Here is a 14226-nt window from a genome sequence, read left to right on the forward strand (position 1 = left end):
ATGTTCCGTTGAGGGATGATGTTTTTTACTGATGGTCTTTTGGACATGCCAAGTAAATATAAAAAAGAAAAGACCTTGCAGGTGTGGAACATGTCTTGGTGAATTATCCGTGAGGGAGTCGGTCTTGTATCTTGTAATCAGCATTGACAAGAAATGTAGCAGCCGATTACATAAACTTTTCAACATCGTAGCTTTAAAATAAAGGAAAGCTACTGTTCACTGCTATGTTTCATCTACTCGTGATTAATCGATTATTTTGCTTCTGAACATGTTGGCAGGACTCTAGTAGCACATTTAGAAGGCTTGGACGCTGCCAGTGATCAGCATTGGGACAGCTGGACATGTCTTCGTTGGATGAGATTCTAATTCTGATCACGTTTTTCCAGGCTTTCTAACCAAAGAGCTCATAATCCGGCATGCCAGAGAATCAGCCAGTGGGTATATGATTATTTATATATTGTGAAAAAAGTATTTAGTCAAGATAAGTTGTGTAAGTTTACAGGGAAGAAGCTTTTATTTTATTTTCTTATTAGTTGTAAATTCAACTTGATACTCTCATTTGCTGCCCAGTAACATGTAGAAATCATAAACTTGCAATTTGATGAAAGCCATAATTAATCTCGGGCTCTATCAATGCTGTCCATTTGAACCCAATCAAAGCTCTGCATTATGTTTAGCCAGACAACTCATTATCCGCCTGCACAGTCATATATTACATAAGTGGTGCAAAGTGTGCAAACCTCATAGTTTCTGCCTGAACATGGCCTGAAAGATGACCAAATCTAATGTAAAACCCTAACTGGTTTATGTATTCAGGGAAACGGATTCAATATTGTATTTTGTTAGTGAACATCCACGGTTGGTCAGTCATTTTAAGGTAAAAAATTAAATCAGGAGCTTTCAGTGAGTAAGTTAACAACCAAGTGTGTGAGGGAATCATAATTCCTGCCACTGGCAAAGGTTACAAATCCATCTCTGAAGAGCTCGGTCTCTACAGTCTGTTTGTTACCTTCCAGTGGCGCTTTTGGCTGCCACTCTAAAAGCAAGCTGGGTATTAGTCTGTGAGGACACAAATCAAGCCAGAGTAACTTCCAGACAGATTGGATAATGTTACTCTTCCCAATCCACCATCAAAGAATAATAAACAACGCTGTGCATGGCAGAACTGCTCTCGAAAATAAAAGATCACTGCCAGTCTGTAACAAGATTCACAAGCCAGCAGGCTGTTGAGAAATTATTTGCAGACAGATGAGACCAGAATAGAAACTGGAACTATGTTACTTTCCCATCTGTGAGACATGGTGGTATTTGGCCCATTTTTACTGCATCTGAGCCAGGGCTGCTTGTCATCTTTGATGAAGCAATGAATTGTGTATTATCAGTGAAAAAATTCAAGGCAGTTCTTTTTTTTGGAGAGAAATTAAACTCAAAAGCAAAGTGGGTCATGTTGGAAGATGCAAAAATTGTAACCACTCAAAAATGGCCAGCCAGAGAATCATCAAAGAATTCCCTTTTTTAAGTCCAGTTCTGTATCCAGTGGAAATGTTTAGGAAGGAACAGAGGTGAGCAACCCATGTGAGGAAGCTTTTGTTTACAGAGGAATTGGTCAAAAAAAAAAAAAAAAAAAAAAAAAAAATCATTCCAGCTGATGTACTTTATTCTTTTTTTTTTTTTTTTTGTAACAATCCTCACTGACACTGCTGTGTTAAAACACCTCACCCCAAGTCTGGCACAGCTGTGTGACAAAAAGCTCCCCAAGTTTTGCTACATAATGTGATTTGCTTTTGTTTTCTTCTCCTTTGGCAGCACATCACCCTCGACAGCTACATTCCCTGCCTGACAGATCTCTGCAAGGCTCTGTGGGAGGTGATGTTGAGCTACCATCGCACTATGCAGTGGCACGAGGAGCATGACAAACAGGAGAACGCATCCACACAAGGTAAGTGCCTGCACACCGTTTAATCCTCTGACCTTAGAAATTACACTCACAGCCGGGTTCGAACTCACCGAGATTTATCAGCGAGCGGCTCGTTGTAGGAGCAGCTCATCCTGGTCTGATTGCAAACTGAAAAGAACAGATGCATAAATGACCTCATGTTTTCCAGACTTTTCCCCCACAATGTCGCCATCAGTTTGCTTCAAGCTCACATTCATTGCTCTAAACTCGCCCTCATTTCTTTTCTTCACACTTTAAACATCTTTTTCCACTTGTCTCTTTCAAAGGCACAGCTCTCTGTATCTTTGGTAGGAGAAATAGCACTCGCAGTATGAGTTAACAAAAACTATGAAAATAGGTTCTTTTTCTCACACTCAATGGAAGTGCCTTTTTTTTTCTTTGATTTCCACAGAGATAAAGTTAAGCTACATATAAAACTTTAAAAAAAATATACTGCAAAATCTAGTGATGAAGTTCATATATTCAGCTTTTCTATTGCCTTTGTATTGTTCTTAGTATCAAGGTCAATGACAGAGTCTGTAGCATATTAACCACTTTTGACTGCACTGTTTAAGACATGCATTACATTTTTACGTTCGTATTATAGCTCCATGGTGCAAACAAACTTAAGTTTCATGTGCAGTGGTTTCTCAAAGATCAACCGGGAGGTAACGTTCAATGAATTTGAACAATGAACAATGAAGTCACAGTGGGCCTGTTTTATGGTTAATATGATAATAACACACAGAAGTGATGAGCATTAATTTTTGAAAACCCATGAACTTGGAGTTTATTCCATGTTTTGACAAACAGAATGCTGTCACACCAAAAGTACCACAAAAAGACACCACAAAATTAAAACAATTTTTCAAGCTTAACCCACTTAGTTGGATCTATAGCCAAACACTGTCTTTAATGTGAGAATATCCACTTTTTTCCTTGTAGATTATATTTTTATTTTTTGTATGTAACTGTCTTCTGGAAAATTAGCACTGTCGCCCTCCAGATGCAACTGTCCAAGGGCAGAAAGATGACTACACACCGCTTCAGTCTAGAGGCAGTCAGATGTGAAAACATCAGCTTCCAAAAGCTTTGTTGTCAAGGCAAAGCATACTTTATGGGTGGGCAGCAACTTCCACAAGAAGCTGAATGTCTTCTCAGAATAATAAAAGCAATATGGAGCGTTTTGATGGACAGCAGTTTTCAGCTCTTGGCGCAGGTATTCCGGTTAGATGGAGACCTGTGATGTCAGCTCTCCTCAGAGCTCATTTCCATTTCCCACACTGTGCATGTTCATTAGGCATAGGGATGAGGGCGCAAAGGATGTCCTGAACGGATGATGATGTTCTTTGTTCTCACCATCCTTCATTAGATGCCATCAGCCTCAGAGGGGGGAAAGGACGCGCAGTATATTAGCTGTTATGAGGCACATCTATCATCTCACCAGCTGATTGTCTGTCACCTCTGTCCTCAGGATAAAGGTGACCTCGACTAGAGGTTTATTCTGGTTACACCTTCTTTTTTTTTTCCCTTATGCTTATGTGCGTGAGGAGAAATGGGTGGACCCTTTTAGAGCTGTGATTTATCGTATGAGCTTTGTCACACTTGTGAAAGAGTGTTTTGCTGTGACATTGACATCAGTTTCTCACAAGAGGCGATCAGTGTCCCAGTCGTCAACCTCACATAAGATCACTCTTCTTCCCTGTCTTTCTGACACTCATCCGCCAGTGTTGTCCTTAATGGTCCCTTAGGCAGTGGAAGGACTGACGCGGCACCTTTCCATTCAGAGAGACAAGAAAGAGCCGCAGACTGAACTTTGGACCCTGTTCACTTGATCTGTTGTATGTTGGTTAGTGTAAAGCTGATGACAGAAACGACTGTTTCAGGAAGTTTTATGGGTCATGTTCATCCTCCAGTGCTTGACAAAATTGATTTGCTGCTATAGCTTAAACATTGTCATGTTTGATCAGGAGTGACGGTTGTCTGACCCAGTTATAGCCATCGTGTTAAATTGTATGAAAACAAACACACATTTTTTTTTAACATGCTGTTAACAATAAGAGAGAGCTCTGCTTTGTTTGTTAGACTGTGTGAATGTTGAGTGCTAACATTTAGCGCTGCTTTAAAAAAAAAAAAAAAAGGTTAGTTTATTCATCTAATTACCTCATTAAGTGATCAGTTTGACCACCCTGCTTGTTCAGGTTAGAGAAAAATATACACAAATCAACTACAATGTTGTTACCTTCTTCATATAGTGTCGGCCCCCTTAGCTTCACAGCATGGGCTGGGGATGTCTGGATGCTTTGTTGTGAGCCTGGCAGGAGACCACCGACAGCAAATCCTTTGGGTCTTGTGGGTTGTGGGGGTGGGCCTCTGTGGATTGGGATTGTTCCCGCACATCCAGAGGATATCCAGTTGGATTTGGTTCTGAAAAGCTGAGAAGCTGTGCCATTGGTGTTGGCTTTTTGTCACGTTTGTCAAGGACATGACATCAGAAAATAAAATGAGGGGTGGGCTTGATCTGAACATTGTTTAAATGCATGGAACTTGTCAAAGGTATTTCCATGTATTTACTCATATGGCTTTTTCCCTTAATGTTTGTACTCCTTAAATTTTCAACAGTTGCTGTAAAGTGCTCCTATACCCCCTCAAAAAACCAATTCCGTCTTTTCCACCTTTTGTTGTTTGCCTTTATTGTACAGTTGTGACATTACCCAGCCTCCCCTAAGCCTTCATGTATTAATAACATCTGATATGAGATTGGTAACATGACAGCAAATGCTGTACTGCACAATAACCTCAAACGGTTGCTTTTCCTAAGAAGAACCAAACACTTAAACGCTTAACACTTGAAAGCACAGGCACATATGCACACATTCAACAAATTAAGGTCTAAATATAAATGCATATTTTTGTGCATATATTGCACCGAAATAATCACTAAGTGAATTAATTACAAATGATGTTCATGAGTTGCTGTATTCTAGGTGGGTTTTTTATAAACAATCAAGTTCAAATCCACAGGATGGTGTTGCCCAAATGTGTTGAGCTAGTTGCCAAGTACATGCCTCATTTTTCCAATGAATTTTTTGTGCAGAACTATGTATGATACCTTTACTGGAAGCTTATTAAAAAAAAAAAAAAAAGGACAGGCACTTAAAAAAACTACTCTGACGGGGGTAAGTTGAACCAGGGGGTAGCTTCAACCTATCAGATCAATAGTGTAGCCTGTTGATAATATTAAACTAAAACCACAATACATATTTTGACATTTCTTAGGCAAAATATTATGGATTTATTTAGGGGAGGGGGTTTTTATTATAAGAGTCATATTTTAAACCCAGTGGGGAGCTAAGCTCCTTTTGAGATTTTCAGTTTGAATCATCAAGATCTGTTTCCCACTGTGCCTGAAAAGGTCAAACACTGGTTGCCACCTATGGACTGGCAATGGGTGGTTTTTGCTATCATTTATCCCTACATCCTCTCACAGGAGCAAGACTTTCAGGCAGGTAACCTGATGACATTGTACACACCTTCAGTGGGTCAACAGTGAGGAAACTGAGGAAACAATACAGAGAAGTTATCAGGATTTTCTTCTTCCAAAAACTACAACAAAATAAGATGAATTGAATGAGAATACTGGAATAAGAACATAGTAAAATCCAGCTCTTTATGTGAAATATTTTATGGTACATGTTTTTATTAAGTCACAGTTTAACAGCGTGCAAATGCCTTGTTGCTCTTGAAATGTTTGTGAGACAATAAAATTGATAAATGATCATATACAAACCAGTTTTTAAATAAAATACCTCCTATTTAAATTTATCTCTGCATATTGCAACAATAATAGTACTTTTTAACTTCAGTTAAGCAGACAGTTATAGTCAGTTTTTATCTCATATTTTTATCTGCTTTTTCTCCCAAAATTCTTTAACTCGCTGTTCTGCACACCCCCTCACTCCCAGTACCACCATTATGCTCATTAAATAAAAGTTCTATGTGTCAAGTTGCCATGTCTTGATACCTTCCAAGCCTTGTGTTCTTTCAGTGAATGACGCAGTTCTTTCCAGCAGCTCTGCCACTTTTAATTCCTGACATTAACAAGGACAAAGTCTGATTTTGGGCTGTTTGAAAATTACATTTAAAAGCAGTATCGAAATTTTTCAAAAGCGTTATAAAACACAGCCACAATGTCATGGATATTATGTCAATGTCAGTGACTTTTAACTCCCTGAAGGGTTTGTGCAAGTAAAGTTAAAAATTAATAGAAGAAGGCTGAATTGAAAATGCATCCTAAAGACATAACAAAGAAGCACAAAATATAACATAAAAAAACTATATATATATATATATATATATATATATATATATATATATATATATATATATATATATATATATATATATATATATATAATTAAATGCAACCTTAGATTAAAACTTTTAGCAGTGTATCAGTTGGTGGCAGATAAAATAATCCTCTGTGATAGTTAGATGCAGAAGTATTCTTGCGTAGCAGAATTTAAATTAGCTTTGCCTCTGTAAAAGTGGTGCTTGATCTCTTTGTCAACCAAATCACCCTGCTTGTCTAGTGCAAAAAGCAATTATTAACCGCTTTAGTACCCGTGAAGCCTTTACCCTGGATATGAATTACTACTGTAAAAGAATCAAATAAAAGGTTTAAACAGATCATTTGAGTCATGTTTAAAGGCTGAGCGTTCAACCCAGTAGCAAACTTCTTCAAGTGTGTGTATATGATAGAATTGTTCATATTATATTTGTTCTTAAATTTTAGACCGAGGGCGACCAATGAGATTTTTCCTCAAAGGTTTCCACCCTTAAGTATCTTCATTATTTTAATATAGAAAAATTAACAAAGAAATGGCTTTTTATAATGATTGTAGACAAATGTTAAATAGCAGATTTTCTGTGTTAAAAAAAAAAAAAAAAAAAAGCCCCCCCCCGTCTAACAAAAGCTTGCCAGTTCCCAGCTTGTTGACTTACAGGCTCACTGCTGCTAGCTTTCTTAAAAATCCATTTCATCCAGAGAAAGCAGCTTGAGATTTATTGAAGCAATTTTCAACTAAAGGGAAGTATTGATGTTGCTTTTAACGCTGCACCACAGTGAGGCGAAACACACATCTGAGAGGAGATTGTGAGCTGTTGATTGAGGAGGAATCATGTCTGACAGTGAACAGTACTCCAAAACCCTGTTTAACGGTCATTCAGCGTCATCCTGTTGGACTCTGAGCTGCTGCCAATCTTCCATCTCTTTTGGGAGCACATGACCTTCCCTCTCCTCAGATGCTGACTGGCTGCTGTAATGACAGCTGTTCTCAGCTGATTCATCAGCTTACGCTGAAGGACTTTCCACTTCGCTGGCGTGCCAGATCTGCAGATGAAACGCATTTCAACATCCTTATTCTAATGCAACTCTAGGAAACCTTTTTCTTTTAACATTATCAAACGATTTCTCCTCGTCAGCCATGATGTAACTGGATACTAATTCAGTCTGCTCTCAAGTCTTTGTTTCAATGTTCTTTACAACATGAACTTAATTTCTTTCAGTCTGCAGACATAATCCAGCGGCAGCTAACTAAGTATGATTTGAATTAAGCCAACCACCAGTCTGTGAAGTCATTTTTATCTGTCCTCTTTATTTCTGGATTATTTGTAGATGAGGCTGCAACAGCCGAGTCGGATGAGTTGATGGTGGACCGTAGCTATGTGAAGAAGAAGCTTGAGCATGGACTGACTCGGATTTGGCAGGTTTGTAGGGAGGACTTTTCTTCTCCGTCCTGTTCACTGCAGAATGACTCACATAGGCTTCCACTTACAGCTCTCTCTCCACAGGATGTCCAGTTGAAAGTGAAGGCCTACATCCTGGGAACAGACATGTCAAACTTTAAATATGATGATTTCATAGTGGTACTGGATGTCATCAGCAGGTATGCCGCCGATCAGTCCGGCTTGCTCATTCTTGTCTGTGCTAATTGGTCTTCATCGTCTTGCCATTGCTGTCAACTTCTTGTTGCGTCACATTAATCAGGTTGAACCAGAGAGCTTTCCTATGCTGTGTCTCTCTGTCAGTACTCTCTAATTCACTCAAATATGGCAGACAGACTAAAATACACACCTCCATTTGAAACCTTTTAGCTTAATTGAAGTAGACATTTAGCCTTGAGACCATGAAGCTTGTTTTAAAAACACACTCATTAAAATCTGTCTGATTACAACAATTTGGTGCTCCAGTTTGTTTAAATCAGTGGACACTGTGTTGTTCCTTCTTCTTTCTTTGTCAACCGTGTTGAAAGACAAATCACATGGTTGTGGAGAAGACGTTGGTTTGTTTAAGAAGGGTCAAATCATTTTAATGCATCAAGCAGAAAAAACATCCAATGAGATTGCAGAAATTGCTGGAAATGTTTTCCACATACATCATGCGAAGGGCTGAACAGCCATGTAGCCGTGTTGTCAGTAGCCAGGGTTGAACTCTGGAACAATGGAAGGTCATGTTGTCTGATGAGTCTAGATTAATCCTGTTCCAGAGTGATGCGGACATCAGGGTAAGAAGAGAGGCAGATGAAGCGATGCAGCCATCATGCTGAGTGTCTACTGGACAAGCCTGTGAAGGCAGTGCTGTGGTCTGCGTTCAGTAACATTATGTGCCCTAAAAGGAGATCAGCTGATACCTGAATGAGCAGGTTATTCCATCAGCAGACCCCCCCTCTGGTGGTATGGGTATATTCCAAGGTGAAAATGTGAATATTGATCAGACTTAGATAGTGAAAGAGTGCTTCAGGAAGCATGACACATCATTGTTACATGTGGATTGGCCACCACAGAGTCCAGACCTTAACCCCACTGAGAACATCTAAGATGTGCTTTGGGCAGAGGTTGGACTCTTCCATCATCAACACAAGATCTTTGTGAAAAATTAAAGCAACACTTGATGGAAGGAAAGCTTGTGACACTGCAGAAGCTTATTAAAACAGAACAAAGACAAGATTGCTTATATGTCAAATTTAGGCCATAAATGGTATTTAGTGCCTGTTTGAACAACAAATTAGCAGCTTTGCTAAAGTCTGGCACCAAACATGTTTCCCTTTGAGGTCAGTGGATTGCTGCTGCGCGTCTATCTGTCAAATAAATCATTTAATTCATTTCAAGTTCTTCAGAGAAGCTCGGTGAGGAAAATCCCAAGGAAACATTTACATTTAAAAATGAATAATCTTTGCATTAATATGATTTTAAAAATAATATCTAAAAAATATTTAAAAACAAGATCAGTTTTGAAATATAAATTTAAAGAGCAGCTGAATATAAGTTGCTCAGTCGTTTGTACAATATGTCACTCAGCCAGAGCTATCTGGTCTCTGCTCCAACATCTCTGTGAAAACGATCTGCCTTTTGCTTCATGGTGAGTTACAGTTACAAGGATAACTGCATTTACATTGTGTCTGTCTGCCCCCGCTGGCTCTGCTGTCTGTCAGACAAACACACACCCAGCAGTCATCCTCCAGGGGCTTTCAACCTGAGGGACTGTTTTTGTTACATCTATTCCTTTTTTTTTTTTTTTTCCTGTTTTTGTACAAGGAAAGCACCGAAGCATCTGTTGTAAAAAGTGACATGCAAGTTTGACTGTAAATGTAAAACACAGACTCCGTTTACCATACTGTAAAACACGACACGAGCTTTAACACACAAGTCCTGGCTTGTGTTTTTTTGTTTTTTGTTTTTTTGCATCAGTGTTTGCTCGCAAGCTTGTTAATATCAAACCACTAAAAAAAGACCTCATTGATGCTGATTTATGTCCACTTGTTCTTCTAGTCCATCATCTCAGTGCATTCTCCATCAGATTATTCAGCTCGTGACAGATATATCACATCCGCTGTGACTGATAAAATTGTTTTCAAGGCAGCGTGCACTGCAAAAACGTGTCTCTGCTCTGCACAGATCCAACAGATTTATATCTATTAGCTTCTCTGCCGGGTTTCAGCTCTCAAATCCTTCTGTATTTGTCTCTGTCTTTCCTCCTGACTTCATCTCTCCCTGCTACTTGTGTTTTTCTTATCACATATTCCTTCCTTCTCTTTCAGGTTAATGCAGGTCGGCGAGGAGTTCTGCGGCAGCAAGTCAGAGGTTCTACAGGAGTCTATCAAGCGCCAGAGTGTTAACTACTTCAAAAACTATCACAGGTGAGACTCGCCTGTTAGATCCTCTAAAAAGCTTTTTTATCAGTTTGTAGTAGATGAAAGTAACGCACTTAAACTTGTACACAATGTAACAGCCGCTGTCGGCCTCGAACACCCTGTATTTCTTGCACAGCCCTGTTTGCAGTAGGCTTGTAATTACATGGCAACTCTCTCTGAAAAGAAAGCATATTTCCATCTTGAGTACACAACCCCCACTCCTCTGCCAGCCTCATACATATAGATTCATACATAAACAACAGCACATCATCAGAAATAACTTGCATTATTCAGTTAAGGTTATCCATCAAGAGCCTTTGCTGAAACTCTAAATATTAGTTTTTTTGTTTTTTGTTATTTTTTATTAATGACTCAGTTTTGTGACACAAGATGGCACAGATGTGATGGAAGATGACTGAGTTGGAGGCTGTGAGATGGAAGTGGCCTTGGTGGGAATTAGAGCAAGTAGCTGTGATAGGCGAGTGACCCAGAGAGAGAAGATGAGCCACCGCAACATGTGATGGATCCTCCATTCGCTACGTTTATTATTATTAAAATGAATTTTCCAGCTTGGCAAACAAGTTTCTCATCAGCGAATATTGGTTATATTTATCCATCAGTTGCTTGGGGTAATATACTTAGTCATCAGCGGGTGTGTATTGTTGCCTTGGCGATGCCAAACCTACAGACGGATATTATTAAGGTTTAAACACTTTAAGTATATATACAGTAATTATACACGGGTTACACTATTCTAATTTATGCTGTTTTCAGTATTACTTTGCTCTTTTTTTTTAAAGTTCTGTTGTCCTATTATGCAGTAGATTTAAGAAATATAGCAGGTGATGTAGTTTGGTCATAGATTTCACTGAACATGCTAAACCACATGCTTTACTTTCTCTGCTTTTCTACTTTCCTGTGCTCCGTGTTCTGCCACCTGTCATGTTTCTAACTCCTTTAATACAAAAAAAAGAGGCTTCTCCTGTATTTGAAGTCAACACTGCTGACATTTCACACAGAAAGACCTTCTATGAAGCTGGCAGGTGTGCAGCAGGTTGGCTTTTCTCATCTGAGAACACATGCAAACGTGCACAGACAACTCGCATCCCTCTTCCCTTTTGCAAAGCCTCGCTGACCTTTGCTTGATTTATTTATTAATGTAATCAGGAAGCTTGTGGCAGCGCAGGAGCTGCTTGAATAAATAAAGTTAGCTAATTAATGTGCAGGTATTTTTAATTTGATTAATTTTCCTTGATATTTTTTCCCCTTGTATTCTGTGCCCATTTAATCTTTGTCTTTGCAAAACCCCCCTCAGGGCACGTCTGGAAGAGCTGAGGATGTTTCTGGAAAACGAGACGTGGGAACTGTGTCCAGTCAAGTCTAATTTTAACATTGCCCAGCTCCATGTGAGTAAATAACACATCCCAGAAACACAACATTTTCCCACACTGTCACTCAGCGCGCATCCCGCCACCCTGAAATTTGAATAAGGATGTGAGGCTCGATGTCTGTGCTGAATTAACCGTGCATGTTTGTGTGCATCTTCGCTGCCTACTATAAAGCCCAGATGAAGATCAAACGACCGCTGTCCCCAGTGGGATGTACGTTAGAGGATTTTCATTCCCCATGCTCATTGGCAAGAGTTAAAAACAAAGCCTTGAATATCAGAGCCTCGTGTGGCCAGAGTGTGGATGTCTTCAGCTTGTATAACAAACTTTCGGAAAAGAAAATTCAGTTCACGTGGAAACGGAGGGAAAAAGATTTCAGAAGATTTTCAAGATCTCTTTTCTTATTCAAAAATTCTGAAGACTCTTGATAAAAAGCCAGGAGCCATGAGACGTTTTTCAGCCTAATACCTCTTGTTGCACTTCATAAAATGTTTTAAATTTGCCGCCATCTACCATATTTGTACATCTACAAACATTCAGTGATTTAAACAAGCAGGCTGCCATATTGGCGGGCACTTGTGGCTTTGCTTTGGCGCAAAGACATTTTCTGGTTTCACCTGCAACCGATGTTTACAAGACATTTATCTGCATTTTTCTGTACAGTTTTTATTTTTTGGAATCAAAATACACAGGTAGCATCTTTGTCTCATTTGTGCTCCATCCCTTCCCTTCCAGGAGTTTAAGTTCTTGGGCCAGTGCGGCTCTCCGTCTGTCTCGCCGAGCAGAAAGGCCGTTTCCTCGTCCACTCCGGCCCAGGAGGAGCTGTCGCTGTTCCAGCAGTACCTTCAGGAGGGGAATCCCTTTGAGATGCACATTGAGCAGAAGGAAGAAGAGACGGAGGATGTGCTCGCATCTAATGGGGTAGGTTTTGAGAAACAATAACATCCCCTTGGTTTACTTCACGTAATCTTTTTATTCACTATCTTCACCTCTATCTGCAGTGATTGTGTTGGTTTGGCCATGTTAATTATTGTAACCAGACATTTACACCCACTTACCTAATGTACGCCATGCTGAGATAAAATGCCAAATAAGTCAATTAAGGAAGAATGCTAAGAGAGATGATCACAATGAGTTACTAAGTGGTTATAAGCAGCATTCAGCCTTCCATCACCACAGCCGTAACTAGCGGGATGAAGTTTTAGAGTAGTTTTCATTGCAATCATCTTTAGGAAATCTTTTCATTAACTCAACACGCAAACTCTAAACCATGTTTCCTAACATGACCAGAGATTTTGTGGTCTTTGTCCCGTAAACGTTTGTTGCGTACATAATTCAGAGAGAAGAAACATGTGACCTGTTGCTCATCAAACTTGTCTTTGTGAAGGTTTTTTTGTTGGAGAGACCCTCATGCACAAAAGCTTTGGTCCTATGATCCAGAAAATATGAAGGACATAACAAATATTTGCTCCTCCATTGACATTAATTTAAGGTTCACTTGAAGCAGTTTATCCTCTCCCAATTACACTATAAGACCCAGACTGAAATGTTCTTTTTACCTGGTGTAAAATACTAGTATCCCACATATAAAGCTCACGGAGGATCTTAAGCTTATAATCCAATATGACACTGTATTTACCAAGTGTTCTGTTCAGGACAAAGAAAATATTGTCTTATATCAGAGAGGATAAATGTGATTTCCTCCCTGAGAGGGAAATGCATTTTCTGCCGTTCAACCTCAACTCACTTGATGGTAAAGTAAAAAAAAAAAAAAATCACCTCTACTGTATGTCTTGTTTGCACTGACAGTGTCTCTACGAGGTCCATTTAATCCGTGTCCTCTCTCCTTTCTCAAGTATGAGTCAGACGAGCTGGAGAAGAATGTGTATCAGGACTACGACAGCGACAGCGATGTCCCCGAGGAGCTCAAGCAGGACTATGTAGATGAGCAGACGGGTGATGCCCCTTTCAAGAGGTCAGTCCCAAGTCAAGCTGTCAAGAGTGTGCCACACAGGTCAGAGGATGACTCATCGCTGACATTAACATATGCATCCAAAAGTGACACCTCTTATTACTCAGACTCCAATCAGCGTAAAGTGATCCGTCTTCGAATCTCTCTCTGAAGGCTGTTTTGTAAGTGTGTGAAATTATGCATTGAGTCAGTTTTCATGCCTTTAGCAACAGTAATTTTAGCTCACCTCTGCCTGACCCCGCTTTGCAGGCAGAAGGCGCTTTGAAATCTTTTTGTCTCTGCATGAAAAATTCTTTCTTGTCTTCCACCACCTACGTGATTGGTGGCCATCGAACGATTAGTCACTATTTAATAACGTTGAAGGCATTCATGCGTTTCTCCCCCCCTTGTGTTTTAAGCACTGATTGTCATTTGAAAGATATCTATCTATCGAGGTGTTTTGTTTTTTTTTGTCTCTGCCATCAGGATATGTGTTTGAGTGCTAAGTGGTTAATAATTTACAAAAACAACACCTTTTTAACATGTTATTTAGGTCTTCGTCTTGAATTTTGTTAATAAATATCTGAGTAAAAACTAGGGGTGGGAAAATCGAGTCGAAAAATCAGAAATCTGGATTTTAAATTTGATTTTAAAATTGATTTTTTTGTTAAAAAATAAAAAAAAAATTCAAATAAATATAATTAATCCACTATAAATTTTTTGTAATTTTCATTGTTTTTATTGATCTTTTTACTTGTC

At 39.2% G+C, this 14226-nt stretch overlaps 1 protein-coding gene across 1 annotated transcript in view; it reads left to right on the forward strand.

Annotated features, from left to right (window-relative positions):
- vps50 (VPS50 subunit of EARP/GARPII complex) overlaps positions 1 to 14226 on the forward strand; it is a 104223-nt gene that overhangs the window by 45416 nt on the left and 44581 nt on the right. Inside the window, exons 13-19 of the mRNA XM_079259140.1 lie at positions 1807 to 1939; positions 7614 to 7705; positions 7790 to 7884; positions 10036 to 10134; positions 11444 to 11534; positions 12252 to 12437; positions 13373 to 13491. Of these exons, the coding sequence (XP_079115266.1) occupies positions 1807 to 1939; positions 7614 to 7705; positions 7790 to 7884; positions 10036 to 10134; positions 11444 to 11534; positions 12252 to 12437; positions 13373 to 13491 (815 nt within the window). The remainder of the gene's footprint in view (positions 1 to 1806; positions 1940 to 7613; positions 7706 to 7789; positions 7885 to 10035; positions 10135 to 11443; positions 11535 to 12251; positions 12438 to 13372; positions 13492 to 14226) is intronic.

The sequence above is a fragment of the Telmatherina bonti genome (assembly GCF_933228915.1).
Source record: "Telmatherina bonti genome assembly, chromosome: 19".
NCBI classification, from domain to species: domain Eukaryota; kingdom Metazoa; phylum Chordata; class Actinopteri; order Atheriniformes; family Telmatherinidae; genus Telmatherina; species Telmatherina bonti.